Below are 23,165 nucleotides of genomic sequence, written 5' to 3'. Positions count from 1 at the left end.
TCTACTCATTCTACTCATATAAGACGTCATTTCCTATTTTTCTTCCTAATATTGTTGAACTGTTAGGTAATTAATTGTTAATTCATGCATATAGTAGACTGTGTGACCCTTTTTACATTAGGAGGACTGTTCTGGGAACAAGTGATCTGTTTTTATGGAAGCTATACAGCACACCATCCTCCTGTGTGATAGCATTATGCAACAACAACAAAAAAAATTGAATTAAAGTCAACAGTAGCCAGCTCCGTGGTCTAATCAATACTGACAGCTTGGTCAAATAATTTTATTTGTTTTTGGATTATGCAATAAGTCTTGCCTTTTCCCAACTCTCACACTTTCCAAACGTCTGCTGCACAAAAACATTGCTCCAGTGTATATAGGCATTATTTCTTTCTCGAGCGCCTTTGTGAATACACAATGTACTCGGTAAAATTATTATTTTTTATTCTAGGGAAATAGCAAAGAAAAAATAATATGCTTAAATCAGTTTTTCTCTACCCACAAAATCGCATTAGGAAAACATGAGAAATTTCGGTGCACTTGTTAAGCAAGCTTGCTGCACGGCTCACCTTGTGCATGTTTTAACAATGAGTAGTCAGTCAGGCAGTAAAAGACTTTCATTTTACTTGGTTAGCCTGCTCTGTGGTCTGGCAATTTTTCATTTGTATTATTTTGTGCTTTTTCATCTGTATAGACAGTTCAAAGGGGCATTAGGCGGTTCAGAGAAGGGTAACATAATAACATCTCTGGGTCTGATTCAAAGGCAGGACGTCGTGTCCCACGTGACACATTCCTGAAGCAACGATGAGTCACGAAGAGAAAAATGCATTGCTGATTAACGATGGAGTAAAAGCACCCAGTTGAGGAGAATTTTTTTTCACTCTTGAGTTGGTGCTAACAAACAGGATAATTAATTTAAATCAATCACTGTAACAATCCATCATTAGTTTTGCTCATAAAATTACTATGTGACAAGTCAAACTTCAGCTTTGAGCAGCTGGACCGTTCCATCTGTGAGCAGCAGATCAGTTTCTCAGTGGTCCTAATCAATGAAATCCAGCCACTCAGTCTCGGGCTTCAGGAACAGCCACAAGCACTGAGAAAGAGCTAGTTTCCCCTTTGGCGCACTGTAGTTATAAAACTGTAGCAGTATTTTTAAATTAAATCTACACGTCACATTACATCACATTACACTGTGCACAGCTGAGTGATATCTTTCAGGTAACTGTTTAGTGCTCTGCTAGAATATTTTACATTGTCTTTTTTTTGTCTGTATGTAAGCTTTGTTATATTAGTGTGAATCTGTTTCACTCTCTTGCTCATATTGTTCCCACCCACCTGTTTGGTGCGCTGTAAATATTGCAGATGGGCATCTGCTTCGGAATAAAGTGTTTTTGATCTTTTATCTTGTCGTTATAAGCTGCACATTGTCTTTGGCGTCCAGATATTGTCAGATGTGCGATAACTGATTTTGTTCTTTTCCAGAACTTCTGATTTTATTCCATATGTTACTGGGAGATATTTGATCAGCCTAATATGTTAGATGTTCAAAAGCAAAATGCATTATATATTAATCTAATCCCAGATTTGGTGTAGTCCATAGCTTGCATATTTGAAGCAAAGAGCATTTCACACTTTATCTCCAAACAGGATTACACAGTGTCGTGCAATAATCCTGCAGCATTGCTCGCTTTATATCCTGAGCCAATTCAAGAACTCCCAAGTCATCCATCTGGCATGCTTAATGCAAAGCTTTTAACCTTTGTGGTGCACTGTATTAAATGACACGGACAGCTGTTCAGTTTGCACATATGCATACAGTATCCTGTGCATTACAGTGCCATGCCGTCATCATCGCCGCATTATAGATTTGAACCCCTGCCTGTCTTTTTTTTTTTTTTTTTGCAGTTATATCAGGATTGAGACAATGGTGACGTAATTGCTATTTAATTAACAGCCATCGTTTTCCCCCAGTTGTCTCTGCTGTGAATACACTGCAGAGCTTTTAATGAATGTGAACACTGAGGACTCCCAGGTGACCCGCCGGTGCTGTCGAGTGATAATGAAAAGGGCGGATTCTTTGGCGCAAATTGTCTGAGCTACAGGTTTACCAGTTAATATTATTCATTCAGTGGCGATAAGGGACGCAGGCTTGACGTGAGTTTGGTCAGCGTGGAAAGAGTGATGATAAAGAACTAAATATGTTGGCTCTTTGAATCCAGAGATGAGAGGCGAGCCCACACCTGCACTAGACTCTGGGAACAATACAGCCTTGGAGGAATACGTTGAAATCGCATTTGTGCTGGCGAACAGCTTTATTCTCTCCAGCACTTCTGTTGTGGGGGCTGCGGCAAATGTTTTTGTCATACTGGCGGTGTATCGGCAAAAGTCCCTGCAAACTTCCAATAACGCGCTGGTGGTCAATCTGGCTGTTATAGACTTTCTGAGATGTGTAATCGATTGCCCGGTTCTCTTAACCATTGTCGTGAGTGTGCATCGAAACAGAAAAGTGGACAGTTTCATCTGTGATATACAAATGGCCTCTTTTTCATTCAGCTGCTGTATCCAGTTGTTAACACTGGCGTGCATAAGTGCAGAGAGATACCAGGCCATTGCACAGCCCTTCAAAGCCAGTCAAAGGAAAAGGCGAATTAAGGCGCTGATTCCTCTCACATGGACCTTCGCTATTCTGGTGTCTGCTTTTTGTGTGATATTTTTGAGGGACTCACCTTTGCATATGAAATGCCAACGACAACAGAGAGAAACGTTATTCTCTTATGACAAATTTGGGCTTTACATGCTATTCCCACTGTGGGCAGCGTGCTTTGGTGTCATCATTGGATTCTATGCTCGCATATTTGCCCTGGTGAGATCACACAGCCGTAAAATATTTGACAAAGGTACTTTTCCTCTTGCTAAAAAAGACAAAAAAGAAGAGAAGCTGGAGAAAGAAAAAGCCGCAGTGGTGGAAAATGAATGTGGAAGATTTGAGCAAAACCCCACCTTGAGCTTAGGCAATGCTCAGACACAAGCTGAATCAAATTCACCCAAGGAAAGATCAGCACAATCTGTCTCCATCAATTCAGAGGATAAGAAAGAATTTAAAGATACAGTGAAGATGAGCAATGCAGAAACAAAACAAGCTCGGCCCCTTCCAGCAAAGGCTACAGTGCTTACTGAGAAAAAGCCTTTAAAAACAGAGCAGTCAAACCCCCATGTCATGAAGGTTGAAGTGAATCTGTCAAATGGAGATGCTGTTTCAAATGTTAAGAGCTTAACCACAAAGCAGGCGTCAGTCAGTTTCAACACACAGGAACAGTCCAAAGACAGACTGAAGTCTGAAGAAGAATCCAAAGAAAACAGCCTCCTGCAGCCCCCATCACTGCCTGCACCAAATGTAAATTCTCAGTCTACTACCATCTTACTGACAGAGCCTGACCAAGCCCTAAACAACAACGAAGGAGAAACACTGACTATTGCCTCACAGGCTCAGGTGACCGCTTCACCTCCAGTCTCAAGCAACGTCCCCGAAACAGAAGCAATGCAACTCCCTGCAGCGGTAGAAGGGGCTGTTTGCATGATGCCTTCAAAAGCAAGTAAAGAGAGAGCAAACAAAAAGAAAGAGGGCAAAATGGCTAAACGTGCTGGCTATATAATTCTAACCTTCCTCTTATTCTGGTTACCACTGATCACTACGATCCTGGTGAATTATTTTATTCACAAAAACACAAACTCACAGGTAAGTGCCAGCAGCAATAGGCTTGTGAACATGTCAAGATGATTCCATTTTCAAGAGGGTGTTAAAATCAAATATGTGATTCATTACATCATACATGGGTGGCTGCCTCTCCCTGAGCCTGGTTATGCAGGAGGTTTCTAACTGTTAAAAGGGAGTTTTTCCTTCCCACTGTCGCCAAGTGCTTACTCATGGGGGTCATTTGATTGTTGGGGTTTTCTCTCTATTATTGCAGGGTTGTTACCTTACAATATAAAACACGTCGGGGGGGGGGGGGGGGGGGGGGGGCTGTTGCTGTGATTTAGTGCTATGTAAATGAAATGGGATTCACATGAAAATCTCTGTTGTGTTATACAAAGTTAATCTAAAGATCTCTTAATTCTTAAAAGTGTCTATTGTTTTTCAGATAATTATCATTGAAGACATGGAGGTCCTGTCAGTGTCTGTTGCCTGCATCACGTCACTAAGTGACCCAATCATATATGCTGCAGTAAACCCTCAGTTTTCTTCAGAATTTTATCGGCTGAAAAACAGGATGAAGTCCATATTTCATAAGAAAAGATAGACTTTCCACCCCTATTCACTTCTTTTAAGTGGCTCTAGACCCAATGACTGTATTCATATTCGCTGTGCAAGTGAATATAGAATTTAATAACATTTGTCTAGTCATTGTCCAAATATTAACTAAATTAAATCCCAGTTGTCAAAGTGGGATTTTTCTTTTTTATTTGGGTATAAGAAGCTTATTATTTTATATGCCGCTGCGTTATCTTAGATTTTATGCAGGCTGACTTCTCAGCAGTTACTAAACACTGCAGAGCAGAGGCAGTGCATGCTGTGAGAAGCTGCCTGGACTAACGCAATCAGCTCTGCAGGGGGGGTCGGTGCTGCGCTCTCTGTCAAACAATCACCGAGGCCTGCACGTCTGCCTCCAGAGACCCTGCAGCCGCGACCCACCGCTGGGCCAGTCAGGTCTTCACATGTCCTCCAGCAGCACCTAATTATTATGCCATCCTGTTATAAAAGATGCTCTTTGAGTGGTCGTGAAAAAAACATTACCAGATCTACCTAATTATTTTCTTTCTTTTTTGTAATAAAAGAAAAGACATGGGTCATTTAATGGATGTTTCCATAGAGCTACAGTATTTATTCTATCCACTGCACCAAATGCACAATGTGTGTGATCATTTGTCCCCTTTTCCCTTGCCGCTTACATATGTGGTCCGTGACAAGACTTGTGTTTCATTAAAAGCAGAATTTACATCATGACATACCAGGCTCACTTGTTTCCTTCCCATCAATCTCGTTTTTACTGACAAACCAACAAGAAGCAGAGACATACTTTAATAAAACAGAATTCGGCAATGAGAGCATGCAAATCCTTAATTCAACCAGTTAACAGACAGAAAGAGAATGCCAACAAGTGTCAACTAAATCTAGAAATAAGAGAGGAGCCAGCTTCAAATGCGGTCGAGAAAGTCCTAACTGAGATATTTACAACATGAAAAGTGTACAAAATGGCCCTTTGACACAGTAAACTCCACCGAGGCTTGCTTTTGAATGTCATAAGAATTGGTAAGTCATTGGAATTGATGCTCAAACCCCTCTCATATAGTTTTCAGTCCAAATACCATGTGTCCACATTAGGGTTAGTATTAGTTAAGTGCCGCCGAGAACATTCACTTATGTTTCTACCTTGTGACCTAACTAATATATACCCTGTATAGTTCTCAGTATCAATTGTTAACTAACGACAGCGGCTGTCACACAGATCCATATCAGGATGTCAAATATGTAAGCTAACACAGAATTCGTCATTTGACTTTCACTTTGCACATTTCACAAACATGGTCAGGATGCGTAGTATATTTTACTCGTCATCAAGCGATGTTTTTCAACTAGTTAATGAGTCAGTTAATGAATATTCACAACAGTTATCCATTCCAGTGGATGTACGATTTTCGGAATTTACAACAGTGAGGGGAGCGTTAGAAAACATTTCATTGAAGGGGGTTGGGGGGGGGATTCAAAACAATCGATGTAACAAGCAGTGAGTGAAACAAATGTCCCGCGATGTGTAAAGGAGACTGATTTAATATTCACAAAGATCGCCTTCAGGCAATGAATATGTGTGCTTTGTCATCAGAGGCCATCGAGAATGACCTTTAAACATCCGCATTTCCTCCTTAAATCATAGACAACAAATATGACTACATTACATAATCAAAAATAAAGTTGTTTTTCTTTTTTCCTCAGTATTTTTAGGCAACGACGATGACCACGCGTTCCTCGCCCTCTTCCTTGCTCTTGCTGTGCTTGATGGAGCAAGATCTGCTGGTTCACTTCCAAGGCAGCTGTCCACATCATATTAATACCATGCAGAGTTTGACATCAGATGAGATAACAACTTCAAAAAAACCCTCGACCTCTGTTAATCTTATAATCCTTCTTAGATTATGGCAGGTTGATGCTCGGTGGTCCCTCTCCTCAGCATCTGGTGCTTCTTGAGACCAGTTAGCCGATCAGATAGGCGTGACATCTACAAGGCAGATACTCGGACAATGTTGCTCTGAGAGTATGCTGTGGTGGTGGAGCCGTCCCCGTCTGATGAAGTCACCACCGGGGCAGATAAGCTGACCATGGAGGGAGTGATGTAAGGTTCATCACATTTCAAGGGCACGGTCTCGTCGAGTTTAGCGTTCAGGCTGGCGCGACTGTGAAAGAAAACAAGGGATTAAAAGAGGCTGAAAGGTCTTAGCTTGCAAATGTACACGGCACAAACCTGTTATTTAATATGTTCTTGTACAATGTATACATGAGTGAGGATTGTATACATACATGAATACACCCCCTCTTTATGAAGTGGTTCATCCTGTGATGCATATGCTGTAAAAATCCTACATTTTTAATTTACTGTCCGAGAACAGTCCTTTATTGTAAATACTGAAATTATGTTCCACACACGCTAGACGTTTTCAGAGCAACAGCACCAGACTACTCCACCCAGTTTGGAATCGCAGATTCTTTTTTTTTGACCTTTTGAAGTAACAAGAACTGCAGATCATTTATATTGTACTTGCCTATGGGAATGGGTTTGCTCAGGGGAATCTGCTGCCACCCGTTATAATGAAGAGGAAGGGTATTTAATTTGTGGTACTCACAGGGGAAGAAAAAAAAACCTGTTACTCTGCATAATCCACTGAATGTGCTGTCAACAGTTTTCATGAGAGCAATTAGGTAGAAAGCAGTTCCAGTGAAAAACAGTGAGGATTATTCCAAGATAACAGGAACACTGTGCTGGGATGACACCATTAACTACAGCACGTTAGTGCGTTTATGTCAATACAACCTACATACTGTATATGCCAGCTGTACTGTCTATCTTTTTTATCTTTCCTTGTGCTTGTAGCTGCTTCTTCATTTGTTGCTCTTTGCTGTTGCTGCATATCTCCACATTTATTGAGGAGGGAAGAGGTGATATCACTTGTAGACGTAATGATCAAATCAAAAAACACACAAGTCATTTATTTAATTTCTCAGCATCCCAAAAAGCACTGTGAAGTCAGAGAGACTACATACCTGTTAGCCACTGGCCTCTCTCTTATCTGTATGGTGCTGAGCTCCTGGTTATTTGTGCTGGGCAGGCTGAAGCTGCTCTTCTTTCTATGGCGTCGAGAGCAGCATGAGCCCAGGCCATGCGGAGACGAGGACACGGAGGAGGTCCGGGAGCCGGACTTGTTCATTACGGAGACCTCCATGCAATTTGCCTGAAAGGTCTGCTCGTCCACAAACTCATGATTCTGGAGAAGGGAAAAAAATTGGATTCAGTGTTGCTTATGAATCAGTCTATTACATCAATGATTGGCTCTGCTCAATGATGAGTAAAGATGTTTCACAGTAAAGCCTAAACAGACTGAACAGAATCCACTGCAAAATTGTTTAATAATTGGAAAATGAATCATCAAGGGAATAGAAATATATTGGCCCAGATGTCCATATTAAGTGCCATCTGTGAGAACATTCACAACTGTTATCGCTGTGAAAAACGAGCAGAACTTGAAGGTCAGGCTTCAAGTGTGTTTCGGGCCCCGCCAGCAGGTGGCAGAGAGAGGCTGTGCAAGATCTGATGCTGTGCCTTGAATCTTATAACTCGCCTCTGTCATTCTTGGTCTGCTCTCTGTCTGTTATCTATAATGCACACTGTAAAAGACCTGATGTAAACCTTTTCATCGCCACAGGAATAGTGTGAAACCATTTTTTGGAGCTTTTCCCAGATGAGAGGCAAGCCGGTTACTAGGAGAGGGATCATCTCATGACAAGAAACACTGATTCACTCCCTGCATACGTCTGTTTGCAGAGTTTAGATCTGCACGAGTGTAAAACTCATGTCAGAGCAAAGAATAAAACAGGCCCCTGCATCTCTAAATTATTGATACAGTAAAATGAAGTACGCCGGTTTGTTTAGATGAAATAATCGTTGTGGATGGCAGAGCCACGTTATCTTTAGCATGTCGCTGGCTCGGGGACTCAACATTTCCCAGCCCCATTTAAAGCTATTTTTAACTTATGCTGAACAGGAAATAGATTGTACAGTCTGAGCATAGATGAAAAAAAAAGTCACTTTGTTTCTATTTGCAACTCACTGTAACAGGTTGGAACTACTGATGATACAGCGCAGACTGTAGGAGTAATGCAATGAAAGGAGCTTTTTTTTCCCCCACAGAGAGCTATTTTAAACCGTGTGAAGTCTGTTACCAAGATAGTAAAAAATGAAAAATACCAAAGCTTTCATCTTCCAATCGACATGGCTTTAAGGTCTTCTAAGATTTTTTTTGTCTGTTTTTTTACCGTGGTCTTTTCCAGGCAGTGCAGCAGATGATGATGCTGGCTCTCGAAAGGAGGGCTGGGGGCCTTCGCCACCAGGGCTTGTCCTGCCTCCTTGGAAGCCTTGATAGAGTTAAAAGAGAAAAAAACAAAAAAACAAAGAGAAAACCACAGCAGTGTAGATGAGCAGGGTTACATTCTGCTAGTAGACAGTCAACAGCAAGTAGCTCGGCGATGTAGTGGCGAGGACGCAAAAGCACCGAGAGTTGAAATGCTGATCTGTAGCACGGCAGCCAGTCCACTGAACCTAGTGACACGGCGACGTTTTAGGGGTGGGTGCACAGAAACTGCGACTAATCGCAGCATGTTTAAACTGAGAACACTGGTTTTCTTACTCTTTCACAAATTTGGTGATAAAAAGCAGGAAAAGTCCAATTCGAGGTGAAATCGCTTTCAATGCGGCAGCAGTGGCACACCTAGACACAGATCAAACACAGCGTACCAAACACAGCAACAGCATTCTGCACCATAATGTCACCACACATATGAGACACACTTTATGAAGCTCTACGCGGCTCTGGGATGGACGGTATGCTGTATTAGTCTGCACTACAACCTGGGATGCTCTAGAAAATGCGCAAAAAACACACAGCAGATCCAAAAAAACAACCCCCCGCCCCCTTTAAAAAAAACCTCCCCAAAACAAACAGGAACAAAAAAAACAAAAAAAACAGAGTTTAGAGGAGATGTGGGCTGAGAGGACAGGCTCCACAGGTGACATACTGTCCAGTAAGCATTTGTCTCCCTCCTTCCCCTCCAAACCCTGTTGGACAGACATGCAGAGCTTTGTTAATGAGTAAGTGTAATGGCTGAGGCTTCACCAGAAGGCAAGTATGCCTGCCTGGCCCTCCTGCTGCATGGACAGAGAGAGAGAGTGTTGACAAGGAATGTCAATGCTGCAGCTGAGAGGGTTGATGTAAGAGAGGACGATCACACTGAAGCACTGGAATGACAGCAGCCCCTGTGTTACAGCATGAAAAGCTTTCCCGTGTGTGTGTGTGGTGTGTGGTGGCATGCCCCCCCACCCCCGACCACCCTACCCACACCCCTGAGCAGAGTGACATGCAAGCATCAGCGAGGCCCCGGTCAGTCAGCCCCCACCCCCCACCCTCAAGCCGCTGCTTGGCCCCCAATCCGGTTTACCTCCTCCAGTGAGTCGATCAGGAGCCCATTTTGTTTGTAGCGCATATAGGCATTAGTGCCTCGAATCTTCGCAGCACGGATTCTAGCGAGGCGAGTTTTCTGTTTGAACAAACAGACCTCTGTTTTAGCCTCTGACAGTTTGTCCGTCACACTAATTGGCTACGTCTTCCTCCACCACCCCTCCTCCCCACCCCGCCCTCTCCACCCGCCCCGGCAGCCGCAGTATTTAATGGAGAAAGGTTATGCCTAAATCTACGATTAGGAAGTTCTGCCTTAGCAAACACTTTTAGAAAGAAATGCACATATTGCTATCGAAAAAGCTGCTGACACAATACTCTGAAGATCATTTGTTCAGTCATTGTCATTTGCTCTCTTATTTCCCTCTTTCCCCCCCACCCCGAAATATACTTAAGCAAGTCAATACACACATATGCTCAATACACACACAATACGCAGAAGCACAATAAAAGATTAATATTCTGGAAGATAACGTTTGCCCTGTCATTCTGTTACATGCGGATAAGACAGGGACAGAGAAGAGGTGGAGAAAAAAGAGGGCAGATAGAAGCAAAATAAAGACAGATAGGGGAAAAAGGAAGACAGTGGCAAAGGAAGGGGGAAGGCGGGGAGCCAATACCCTCTGTGCTCGTCGTTTCTCTGCCCGCTGGCTTTGGTGGTAGATACGGCTGAAGTTTGACACTATGACAGGGACAGGCAAGGCAATGACCAGCACCCCACTCAGAGAGCATATGGACCCAAACACCTTCCCTACGATTGTTTTTGGCACCATGTCACCGTACCTGAAACACACACAAAACAGATAAGAGTGAGCACACTGGGTAGGAAGACAAACAGGGAAAATCTTCCACTCAGGAGGTTTATTTAGCATGTCAAGTTGTTGCGTGTGCCTAATGGTATTTTTAATAGTCTTGAAGATAGTTACGGTGACCTTGGGATATTTCACAACTTCAAATAAAAAGTCACACATTTGAAGTGGGCGAAGAATAAATAGGACTCCCTCTGATGTCACCTCTCCCCGGCCTAGTTTCTACACGCCATTGCGATGTTCCTCTTTTAAAACACTGTTTCATATATAATTACACACCTGCTGGCATCGGCTAATGCTTTCACGTCGTGACCAAATGCGCTACATATCCTTTGTGACCTCTCTTAGCCAAACAGCTTGTGAAAGATACAGCGAGTAGTATCACGTTGAGTAAAAGCAAAAAGGGGAAGGGAGCAGTGTGATGCCGAACCCCGGAGAGATCGATTAAGTCTGTGGTCCTCGGCGACAGCCACCGGTGTGTTTTGTTCTTATTCCCACATTAAAATGGAATATGGAGACACAAAGGGAACCCAAAAATTCAACACAAGGAGAAAAGAGCTTTTCTGGCACACATGCATGACACTGATGTGGAATGTTTCATGGTATACCTGAGCACAAATAAAGCATCTCATTTTTCAATGGTGAACAGGCTGCATTCAACAGATTAAAGGCTGCGCTTCTGTCAGCTTGGACTGACTCATCCCCAGTCCCATCAAATTAACGTGCCTGTCTTCTGCTAGAAAGCCAAATCCATCTCTGTTCAAGGCAAACCTGAAATCAAACTGTCTTCATCACCTCGTTTTCTTTACTTTAGCAGACACCTTCAGCACCACTTACCAAGCATTACAACCAAGGATACCAAACTAAAGAAGAGAGACACTTCTTGACTTTCCCTGAAACTTTGCTGTCTTTTCACCTGTTTTTATAAAAGACATAGCTTTGGAAATACTAGGCCATTATATGCTCCTATTTCGATGACAAAATTTGATTTAATGCCAACATGTGCAACAAAGGTAATTCAGGTCATTCATAAACACTGTTATAAAATTATATCGCAAAATGTAAAAAATTTGCAATACAATCCCAGGCATGTCTGAAAGCAAGAGACCTCAGAGAACCGGAGGCTAATATGTTCACGCTGAAAACTGAGCTTTTGAAAAACTGCCACAGGGAAGGTTTTAAAAACCTCAGTTTCTATTTTTAACATGTGGTCGAATAAAACGTGGATTTTGTCTCACAATGTTAAAGGTGTGCAGCTTTATTTCCTTTTTTGATGTTGGACTGTGCGCCGTGTTGAGCCTGGGTTATGCTTGATTGCGGACATGGACACGGATAGCTGGACGGCCGAGTTGTAGTTCTTATTATACTTCTTTAAAGTCCACTGCCTGGGCGCATGCGTAGTTGGTGCACTGTTATCTAAATTATCTGCGCTGTCAAAAAATTGCACAACCTCGTACTCACTGTTCGATGATGAAATTTATGTTACGGGGCCCAAGCAGAAATCACGGGCACGGAAAGTAGAAATCCCGCTTTATTGTTTGTGGACTTTTAATTGGCCAACATTTCTTTACGGTTAAGGTTATATTACCACTTGTTCTTTTGGTATGCATGAGATCATTTTTTGCATGTGGACGGAGACTTTTTTCATAACGAATTTGGAAAAAAGTCCCCGTTGCCTGAAGCTTAAAATGGGAGCTACTTTAACAACCTCTAACAAATCACAGTGCTTTGTAAAACATGCAAGAAAACTGTCTCCACTAAATGTGGAAACGATAAATTCAATTCATCTCATGAGGCACAAACACACCGTCTATTACAACCAGGCTACAAGGAGGAGATGCTAGCAGCTGGTGATGTGCAAATGACATGTAAACAAATTATTCCACCGAGCATCGGGAGAGGACTTGCTAGTTTCACTCCATGTGACGGGAAGAGCAAATGGTGGACGGAAATTACTGATGCGACTAAAGGTGGAAAAACAGGGTGGTTAAAAAGCTGGATCTAAGATACAACATCCCAGGTAGGAAACATCTTTCAGTTTTATTAGGCGACAATATTGTGCAGCTACTGAGAAGTTACTTATACTTGAAATTTCCTGGGAAAATGCTACCTTTGCATTTGGCTTGCAATAGATTCACACTTCAAACTAGGTAATGTGTCATCAGTGAAAATGTGTCCTCATTGGAAAGTTCCTTCAAACATTGTGATATAAGGTTGAGGCTATAATGCCTGCCCCTAGCACTCAGGAGGAAATGCTGGAAAAGATGGAAGTATTCCTTCCTAAAAAAGGCCAAATCTGACACATCAGATCATTTTTGTGTTTGCTGGGTGGTTAAACAAGCTGTAGCCACTGCTACTATATACACATTTCAATATGGATTTTAAATGTTTATGTAAATAACATTTTTTCTAGTGCTTTACCAGCTCACTGCTAGTTTATTACAAATGCATCCAATGTAGTATATTATATATGTATTTATGTTTTTTTTTCTCATTCATTTATGACATGTGTGGGTTGCACAGACTACCGTTTGCAATCCAGATAGTCCCCCCTGGGACAATAAAGACAATTCAATCCAATTCAAACATTTAGCTGCAAACACAGTAACATCCTGTAGCCACATGCACATCTGATTACTTTTCAAGATTATTACTTTATCAAATAGAAAATCCTGATGTCTCCAAGGCAATTAACAGATCCAGGCAAAAAATCTGCAAATTCATTCACATGAGCATAATCTGCATATTCACATGCGGCTCTGTGCTGACATGCTAGGCCACCAGCAGCACTGGGCTTTAAAATGAATGATTCAGGGCACGTATGTTTTCCTTGTCATCTAAACATCTCTCCGTGTGCTGCAGAGGACCGGCAATTCACACGTTCGCAGGTGGGTGAGATGAATGAGTGAGACCCTAATGCGCAAATGACCTGAGAAGACCATTACCTCCCGAGAGTAAGATGAATGCAGGTAGGAAGGAACATCAGCATTGCTCAGTGGCTGTGACAGTAGTCCGTCTCTCAAGTGAGGCAGGGTAATGTGAATGTATCGCTACACGGGAGGTTGACTATTTCATAAATGAAGTTGTCTAATGCCCACAGACGTCTGCTTGAGTCATTAGCTTCAGGTTTCCATCATGTTGGGCCCAACAGTCTGGGCTTTTACAGAGCTCGGGCGGAAAGATGTAAAAGTGGACATTTTAATATCACGCTTGATGGGACTTCATGTACAACAGTTTGCTTTCAAGTTGACTAATCTCACACAGATGTCATTAGTTTTGCAGTTCATTACAGGTCAAGTCATTTTCCTATCTAATGGCAGACAATGACTGAAAGCAGGTGTCAATTATAGGTTCTGGATGTGCTGCTGAAAGCCTATTAAGAGATCCATAAAAAAATGGAAGACAGCATTCCCTCGCATGTACTTTACTGCGGCGAGTGGAGTGGTGAGATGCAGGCACGTCTGTTGTGGAATACAGTGTGTTGCAGTAACTGTCTTCTTTTGGAAGGAAAGCCTAGCAGCGAGCAGATGAGAAAGGAAAGCAGCAAGCGCACTCTGGAGAGAAACAGTAACAGTGATGGATTGTTCATAAGGGAAAGCTGAGATACACAAAGCCTCGTGGATGATGGCAGAGGAAGGAATTAACAGCAGCTGCAGATTAAAGTAATGTTCCTGCTTTGTTCTTGTTGTCTCTAAGTACCAGGTACTCACATTTGCTACCCCTGCTACCCTAAGCTGACACGGGTGAGACACAAAGACGGATGACCAGATTCTTATCCTCACTGCAGAGGATGAAGAGGAATGTCGAAATGACTGAATATCAATTCCCCACTTCCGCCCACCTAAAACCATACCGTGCTCGCACTGGCGCCGGCCTTTAAAAACAACGCATTCTGTAGAATTGTCCGACAGCGAGATGACAGCATTGCAGATGAAGCTCGGCGCGCCGAGAGAGAGTGAAACCACGGGGTTGCCTCAGAGTGTAGGAGAAATGTCAGACTCAAAGGAATATTTGAATTCTAGAAACGGGGGGATGAATGTCCTCACCTGGCTTTGGATAATAGACCAATCAAACATTCATGAGTCCCTGTATCAACCTGCGTGGCAGAGTTTGTGCAGTTGACCTTAAAAGCAGTGCGGTATTCCATCAGGGGTGCTCTGAGACAGATTTCTGTACATGACCTCACCGCCTCACAGCTAGCGCCAACACCTAAAAACAGGGACACGCTTGGACACACAGGAACTGACACACAGTCAAAACAGACACTTGTTTGTGTGTATATGTGTGTGCGTAGGGCCTTTAATTTGACATCTAGTTAAACCAATCCTCCTTCCTAAAAAAGCAATCTTGTTCCTTGATTGTCTTCCAGAACCCTGTGTCTGAAATCTGACTGCCATCTGGTTAGTGGGAAGTGAAGAAAAAAAAAAAGATATCTGGATGACTTTGCAGACACGTCATTTGTTTATTTCTCTTTTCAGAGACAGGGCAGGTTCTTTTTTTTCCCCTAAAGATTAAACTAAATGAAATGAACCTTTTCAGGTAATAAACTATGCCTGAATGGCCTTTTCTGGTCATTTGCACCACTCTGTCTGCTGCACACAAATAGTGTTTGGTGGCTGATAGAAGTTACAAATCCCTACTTTAAGCGAGCATAAGCTCAGGTTTCTGAAATAAGCACAGAGGCCTGAAGTAATCACACTGCTGTCCCAACAACTCACATTCCAGTTGCGATTACTGCCAACAGCTTACCAGTGCTGACAATTAGGATCCAAGGAGGGCTGCGGCAGATCTTTCAGAGGCTTCATCAACAGCATCGAAGACCAGTCGCCCAGTGGCGCCTCTGTCGCGGTCTTCCTACCCTCCTTTTTGTGGATTTTAGTACGAAATTAGCTCACACACACTGCACAAGTGACTATAGCAAAGTGCATTAATCAAAGCAAAGTGAATATCTAACGTTCAAAAGGCCTCACAGTGTTCGCCTGTGCCGATAAGCGATCAAGGTCAAGGTGTTCAAAGGAAGAAGAATCCTATGATTAAGATAGTGAAACTGCTGGACTGTGAGGTGACATCCTATTAAATCCTTCATGGTAAAGACATTAAATCTCACTTTCATCAAACCACACTTTGATCTACTCCAATTTGATATTTCACTGAGAAGCAGTGGAATGAAACTAATTTAATTATTAACCGTTTTGATTCATCAGCTGATTAGAATAAAGATGAGTTAAGCACACTGTCCTTATCTTGTGCGCCATCTATGCATGTTGTTTTATAGCAATAATTACTAAGGGACCTGCAATCTGAAAATCTGAATCTCAAATTAATTTTGGTCTCACTTTCTTCCCTGAGACTGATTTAACTTCACATCCCACTCAGCATTTGTCTTTTATGCTCGGAAAGTCACAATGAGCTTACTGTGCTAAAACAAGGCTTTCATATATTATAAAAAAAAAGGACTTTTATCAAGCAATTATGTGCAGGTGAGCTACTTTTACTCTACATTTTCTTAGACTGGTAAACTCCCACCGTGCATTGTGAATCAAGTCTCCTCAACACGTCTTTGATCATTCTGGGAATGCACAATTTTCTGTTTGACCTTCACCGAACATCTCATGGCGCACCGACTCCCATCATGCTTCCAGAGGTAATTCACTGGCTCCGTTTCACAGTTCAGTGGTTTCTACAGTGCAGACAAGCCCTCCAAACCTGTGAGACCAAATCCTGTCAATTATAGTGAAACTCTGATACTGTCACCGACTGTACCAATCAGAAGTTGATAATGACGGCGAGAGGCATTAAAACTGTGCGGGGACAACGGGACAGTGGCAAGGTCAGGAAGTATTAGGCGCTCTTAAAGTGAAGACATCTCTTGTGGGCAGTGCTGTGAAATGTACCACAGAGATTAAAGTGTCAGAGTGGACGCAACATTAAAATCTTCTCTAAGGACTTAACACAGACTCTTCCAGATATTAGCCTGACCAGTTGAAACAGTCTCCATTTCTTTTACAAGTCATGACAAGGAGCAAATGGAGCAATGCTGCACAACAATACTGCTCTCTGTACCTTCTCCATGAGGCTGAAAGAGCACAATATTCATCCGTGCTGACAGTTAAATAATAGATGTTACCCCCCACCCACCCCCCACCCCAAAAAGAAAAAAGTAATTTTCCTCCAGAACTCTATCATACTATGAACTATGAATTGAGAATTTGAGGAAAATAGATTACACTGCCTGGATGTCATACAAGGCATATGAACATGAGTGACAAGAGGATATAGATTCTCTGACATTGTATTTGTGAAGACTGCAAGATTTATGGGTTACTGAGAGGTTGTAAGGGTGCTTATGTCATATTAAGAGCCTTCATAAAATGTTTGTTTCTAAAAACACAAATGAGCTGACCAGTCGGCCATTCTTTTATGTGCCAGTAGGTAGTAAATCTGACCATGTAGTAAGAAAATCGAAGCTGGATATACATTCTTGTATGTACAGATATACAAGGGCAAGTGAAGGTAGCAGAATGAAGGAAAACTCCCTCTCTCTCGCTCTCATAAATTTATATTATTGATGCACCAAATGTGCATCTGTTTCGTGTTTTTGGTCAGCATATTAAAATATTAAGGACATTTTGTATTTATCTATTTCCACCACGAACAGACTGCAAAACAGTACAAATTAAATCTTTGTAATTGCCAGATAGACTGGCACAATCTTTGGAGGCTCGCACTCAATACACGCTAGCACACCTACAGTATGTACCACTGCAATGCTGGGAGACACACCACAAGGGTTCAACAGTCTGACACACAATAAATGAACATGATCTCCAGCATGATCCCTGAACACAACATATCATTCCTGATGTTCTGCACCGCATCTCTGGCAAGAGGCCGGGAGCACAACATCCAAAATGCTCCCTCTCCTGGGTTTGGACACCAAAGACTGATGGGATTAAGAGTGTGTGGGCTGATAGGACTCTGCTCTGATGCTATCCCTCAGATATACATCATTATAGAGAGGGGAATCCCACAGGCACTGGGATTAGCCCGCTAGATTTTCACTGCAGGTGATAAGGGAAAGAAGGAGAGGCTGGCAGAACTACACAACATAATGGGGAGATGAGGAAGCACAGATAGGGGAGAACCAGAGGACCGCACTGCCTGGTGTTATGCATGCGGTAGGAAAAACAGGGTGCTCAGGTATGAGTAACTGCAAACAATAGCTACAGGGAAGGACAACTTTGTGATAGGTGCACGTCGCAGTCTCTGCAGGCAGTAATGCAAAGGCTGCATTGTTCTGGCTGTTTGCTGAAATGCAGGGAAAAAAATCAAATTTAAAAAAAAGAAGTGTGAAGCAGATGCACGAGATCATTTTTTATGATTTTCACAACCCAGCTGAGATCCGGTCTCTGCAGATTTGTGAAAGCTGACGAGTGGAGCCAAAGGTTGGGAAGTTTGTGGGAGCAAGAATGTGTGGCTGCGTGCCAGTCAGTGTTAACGCATAGTAAATGAAAGCTTTTGTGGTGCTGCAGTGTCTATATAACTTTGATCCTCCTGCTGAATGTTCACCTCAGAGTCTCAGGAACTACACAGACCCAATAAAGAGCGGCAAAATTCCTCTCTTCGAGCCACGAAGACACAGATAAACCATATAAAATAATCCCTCACGTATGGCTCTGGCAAAGGCACCTCAGCTCTCTCTCTCGCTCACATATCAAACATGTATTCCCTCAGCCCTGCAAATCCCAGCTTAACCCTCACCCTGCAAAACCAGGCGGCTAGTTATCACCGCGGCTTTGACATTAGCATGCACGCCCTCTCTCATTTGGGAGATCTTCTTAAGAGTCAGGGATGATAAAAAGCTTTCCTCTTTACCGCTCTTCCGCTCCTGACTTTGACTCACCCTTCCTCTGCCTGGACCTGCCTGCCTCTAACTATGAGTTGGAGATGAAACGCTTCATTCACTTTCTTTTTCTCCTCCTTTTCTATTATCATGCAGTGCTAGCACAGCCCTGCTTGACATTTTTCTTTTCTTCTGCTCCTCTCCAGTCTCCAGTCTACACCTGCTGACACTTGAGAAACAAGCGCAGTACTATGCAAAAAAGCGCCCTTTTTCCTCCCATTACTGTATATGCCGAGTCACCTCTAGGCCCACTTGAGCTCCTTATGGTCATAATTACAACCATTTCCTTGTGCCAATTGCTTTCGATAACTAAATGAAAGGCTGTTTTGTGTTATTAAAAGTTTTAAGAGGGTTGAGTGTTGACCTGGACCAAGAAAAATAGCATGCCACCGTGTAAATATGAGAATTATGATTTGTGGCTATTAAAGCGAGGTCTGAGAGATGCTTTAATCAGTCTGGACATGATGAAACCAAGGTAAGCCAACTCAAACATTGCTCAGAGTCTTAATTTGTCATTGCATGTTTAGATTTCTGCCCATCCGCCTTACATCATTCCAGAAAGCCAAGGGCTAAAAATATATTCCCACAACGTTGGTATAATACTTTGATAATGCAATTACACTCCTTCGTGACTGAATGGGGAGGGCAAAGGAACATGAAAGACTGGGCTGAAAGCACGAAGGGGCGACAGAGCTATGGATTATAAGGGAACGTGATAATAAAAATGAAATCATCAGACACTCAAGCGATTATGCTAATGAACTCGTTCTGTATTCATCGTAGGTTAATCTGAATGCTGGCAAGAGAGCAGTGGCATTTTCTTGAACGCCGAAAGCTTTGATTGAACTGGCAGCAAGTTACCTCACCTCTGGAATCTAAATGCCGGAGGCAGGGTTAAAGGTGAAAACTGAATTTCTTAAGATGATCAATTAAGGAAAAACTAGCAGTAATGACAGCGGTGGCTGTGTTCGTGGCATTCGCCGCATTAATACTTGTGTTTTTTCCAGTCTAAAGTAGAAAAAAAAAGTACACTTCAAAGTAAGATGTGGCTCTTAAAGGCAAAATGCACCAAAACCAGCTTTTCTTAAACTGAAACACAATAAACACCAAAACCAGTGGTGATGCTCAGCTAGTATTGACCAGACGAGATTTCAAAGGGAACCTTGTGACCTTTGTTGTCTGGTCAGGTGATGAAGCGGAGAAAAAAACGTGAAAGGTCTTGTGGATTAGTGCCTCTGTGTTGGAAAGGGGAACTGGTCCAGGAGCCTCATCACACTGACAGCAGATTAGTGCTCCGCGGCGCCGCCAGAGCAGACGGCGCAAGATTAACTTTGATGTGCGATTCCACGCAGAGCAGCCGCTGGATATCAGCTTCCTCCACCAAATGGCCCCTTTTGCCCTCACTTTGCAGAGTGTGCATTCACAAGCTACGTTATCTAAAAAAAATCTGCTCATTTAACAGGAGAGTATAGCGTCACCAGGCAGATGTAAAGATGTATAGCTCTTTTTTGAGCTATTTGCCCCTTTAGGTCTGCATTTACAAGTTTCATTATGTATCAATTCATCACTTAAAAAGGTGGTTGGGGGGGGGGGGGGGGGGTGTTTTGGGGTTTTTACATGACATAAGGGTACTCCATCAATTTTCCAGATGAAGATCAGTTTTATAATGAGGAGAGCTACTTGTAAAAACAGTTGTGTAATGTTTTCTGTGGATCTCAAAGGAGGTTTATCTGGTGTATATATAACCCCTGACTATGTCACAGCAGTGTCATCAGGGTTATCTGTACTATAAGATAAAGCCAGAGTAGAATGGGGTTTGAAAGGTTTAATGAAACAGTCGCCCGTCGAATGCCTCACAACTGCACATGTAATACAAAAATGAGTAGGCCATTAATTCAGCAGCTGTTTAAACTATTGAATTAAAAAAAATAATTGGAAATGCCCGTCACAATATAGCAGAGCTGAAGGTGATGTCGCGATCCACCATTTCAAACCCAAAGGTTATTCGATTTCCAATTACAGAAGACAAATAAAAGCTGCCCATTTGAGAAGCTGACATCCAAAGCAGTCAGCTGACGTGTCAATTGATTCATCGTTATGACAAATGATGAAAATTGTGGTGTTAAAAGCTCCAGATAAGCTAACAAATGGACTGGCTTAAAGGGTTACTCATGAATGAAGTCAAAAATGAATTTTGATCTTTAGCTGCGGGCATGTTAACGTCATAACAAATGGTTAAAAGAAAAAGACCGAAGGTAGGCAAAATAAATAAATAACACAAAAAAAGTTGCAGGATAATACGTGTTGAGGAAGAGAATCAATTGTCCTCAGGCTTTAAAAAAAAGTTCTATATTCTGTTTGAGCTGCAACTTTAAATTGTCTGCATCAGCTTTTTGCACCAAACAGCTGCAGCCTCTCATATATGGGTTCACTTCCTGTATACACAAGACTACACATATATTCAGGATGCTTTGTAAGTAGTTACAGTACTCAGCACGTAAATGGCCTGTGCCAATGGAGCATTGTCTTTGAAATAAATATCAAGGTAGAAAAATACAGCTGTTAAAAAGAATATATGTATATATAAATATAGGAGCAGTTGCCAGTTCAAAGGGACACTTCAAAATCTCACAGTAAAAGTGAGCCGAGGTTGGAATGAGACGGAAAGAGTGGCGAAGCGTAAAAATGTACTGAGCGCGCTCTCTCCCAGAGAGTGTGGACAGCAGCCAGACCAGCGACAGCAGCGAGCCCAGATAACAGCGAGTACCAAGGAAGCAGCGAGAACCTGCAGGGAAGAATTGGGAAGAGCTGCAGCTCTCCTAACAGCTGCAGACTGGCCCCCGGGGCAGAGCAGAGCTACTAGCTGCGGCCCTATCTACCATCGCCCCACCTGCACCACGCTACATCACGCACATGGGGACATCATTACTTTTTCCATTTCACTCCTCGAGACTTCTCCTGTCAAATCAAAAAATGACATGAAAAGTAATAACTCGGGGGCCGTGGCGACAACAACAACACAAGCAAAAGGTCATTTTGCCAGCGAAAATTGGTCTTGCATCCACACAATCTATCAGTCATCAACAGGTTTATTGCGATGTCTGCATTCACAGTAGGGGTGGCTAAAAGCCTGAATTAAACCGACCTGGGCCCAATGTGTGCTTGATGACACAACTCCCATTATTTATAACTTCGGCATCTTTGCCAGCGCTGAGGACGAGCTTCCTGGTGAATAATGATGTTCAAACTTGGAGGACAAGGCAGATAAAGGCACAGCTTTGGCCCCCACCACAGACAGCACATTCAAATGTACCGTTAACAAACGTGACTGAATGAAGGTTATTCATTTTAATCACACCACAGCACGCCCTTCCTTCTACTATCCCAGGGGGGTTGCTATATTTAAGCACTTTTTCATTCTTTCTCCTTTTTTTGGTCTTGGCTAATGGCAAGGCAATTGCTATGTGGGATGTTTGCCCTTGAAGAATCAGACAACATAAGGAGACATTTATACATATTGTAGATGTGGCGCGAGCAAACTGTATCATATTTGGTGGCTTCTTTTTTGACTGTGTCATGTTGAGAAATCAAATCCCAACCTCGTTATCCTTTATTTCTCTTTTTTTTGTGATGTTTTCCCTCCGACACGTGTTGGTTTTAATACCTGTGCTGAAAGAATAGCTGTCTGTCCCACGAGAGAAAGAGCAGGGACATTCATCTCTCATTTTTCCCACTTTCTAATTGGACTTCTCCATCTGTTGAGGTCTACAAATTGTCTTCTGGGGATGCTTTAGCTAAACCATCCTATCAAACACGCAAATACATGAGGGACGCTCTTCTTGGAGCTCTGCCATAGCAGGCACTGAAAGAGTAGTGTGTGTGTGTGTGTGTGTATAAACCTGTATGATGTATGATCAGTCCAGCAGCATACTGCCTGGAGATAAGTAGATCTACAGGATGCGCTGAACTCTGATTGGAAGCTGGCAGAGTTGGCTTCTTGGGAAATTAATCTATCTAGCACGCAGCAGATCTGTCAGTAGCAAGTGACATACTTTAATAAGAATTATTTCACCAGATGACAATGTGGATGGGTGCCTGAAAAACAGCGTCAGTAGTATTGACTGTTTGTCACATATGCATCTAATAAATGTTTCTCCTCTGCAGTCCCAGAAGAGGTTGAGCAAACAGAATCTAAATCTGAAGAATAGGCAAAACTTTTTTGGGGGCGGTGGGTGGATTCTTTTCCAATTCTCACTCGGAGCCGTTAATGATATGGGAAATTGTGTTCCTCATGCTTGTCACTCTTTACATCCCATTGACTGGGAGTTGAATACTCAGGAGCGAGCAGTGGAACGTGTGACAGTGTATTTGTGGTGATGATTACAGCCCATTAACTTTGATGGATGCCATTTCATAGAAAAGACGATGGGAGTTGAAACAACAGCAGCGCAGCTTGTTTTCTGTCTCTGACATACGTGCGCAAAAATCTCGGGGAAAGAAACTGCAGTTAAATCCATGTAAAATGGAATTTTTGGATTCAAAATGAGACCATGTTTCCTTTGGAGGTTACTGAATGTCACATCTGACACTTTGATGCTGGATCAGTCTACGTGAAAGCTCGGCTATGATTGCCCTGCGACCTCCAGAGGACAGGCTAACAGTACCACAGATTT

General features: G+C 42.6%; 2 protein-coding genes across 3 annotated transcripts in view; one reads left to right on the top strand and one right to left on the bottom strand.

Annotated features, from left to right (window-relative positions):
• Positions 1–2,224: 2,224 nt before the first annotated feature.
• On the top strand, positions 2,225–4,301 carry LOC134631802 (dopamine D2-like receptor). Its single transcript, XM_063480358.1, has 2 exons — positions 2,225–3,739; positions 4,143–4,301. Exons 1-2 carry the CDS (start codon positions 2,225–2,227, stop codon positions 4,299–4,301), a joined length of 1,674 nt encoding a protein of 557 aa, XP_063336428.1.
• A 563-nt stretch (positions 4,302–4,864) lies between these two features.
• LOC134631247 (potassium voltage-gated channel subfamily D member 2-like) overlaps positions 4,865–23,165 on the bottom strand; it is a 31,840-nt gene continuing 13,539 nt past the window's right edge. Inside the window, exons 3-7 of one of the 2 annotated variants that reach the window (XM_063479397.1) lie at positions 10,401–10,563; positions 9,764–9,862; positions 8,585–8,683; positions 7,316–7,536; positions 4,865–6,450 (exon numbers count right to left, since the gene is read on the bottom strand). In XM_063479397.1, coding sequence (XP_063335467.1) covers positions 6,276–6,450; positions 7,316–7,536; positions 8,585–8,683; positions 9,764–9,862; positions 10,401–10,563 — 757 coding nt within the window. In that variant the 3' untranslated portion in view covers positions 4,865–6,275. The remainder of the gene's footprint in view (positions 6,451–7,315; positions 7,537–8,584; positions 8,684–9,763; positions 9,863–10,400; positions 10,564–23,165) is intronic. The other variant, XM_063479396.1, reaches the window with a different exon arrangement.

This window comes from Pelmatolapia mariae, linkage group LG7, assembly GCF_036321145.2.
Source record: "Pelmatolapia mariae isolate MD_Pm_ZW linkage group LG7, Pm_UMD_F_2, whole genome shotgun sequence".
Lineage (NCBI taxonomy): Eukaryota > Metazoa > Chordata > Actinopteri > Cichliformes > Cichlidae > Pelmatolapia > Pelmatolapia mariae.
This window is presented reverse-complemented; position numbering and strand designations above follow the sequence as displayed.

What these genes read in the sequence shown, in the direction of transcription:
- LOC134631802 (XM_063480358.1), top strand. Translation starts at nt 2,225, where the DNA reads ATGAGAGGCGAGCCCACACCTGCACTAGACTCTGGGAACAATACAGCC. An exon ending in ACAAAAACACAAACTCACAG is followed by an intron (nt 3,740 to 4,142) that starts GTAAGTGCCAGC and finishes ATTGTTTTTCAG; the next exon opens with ATAATTATCATTGAAGACAT.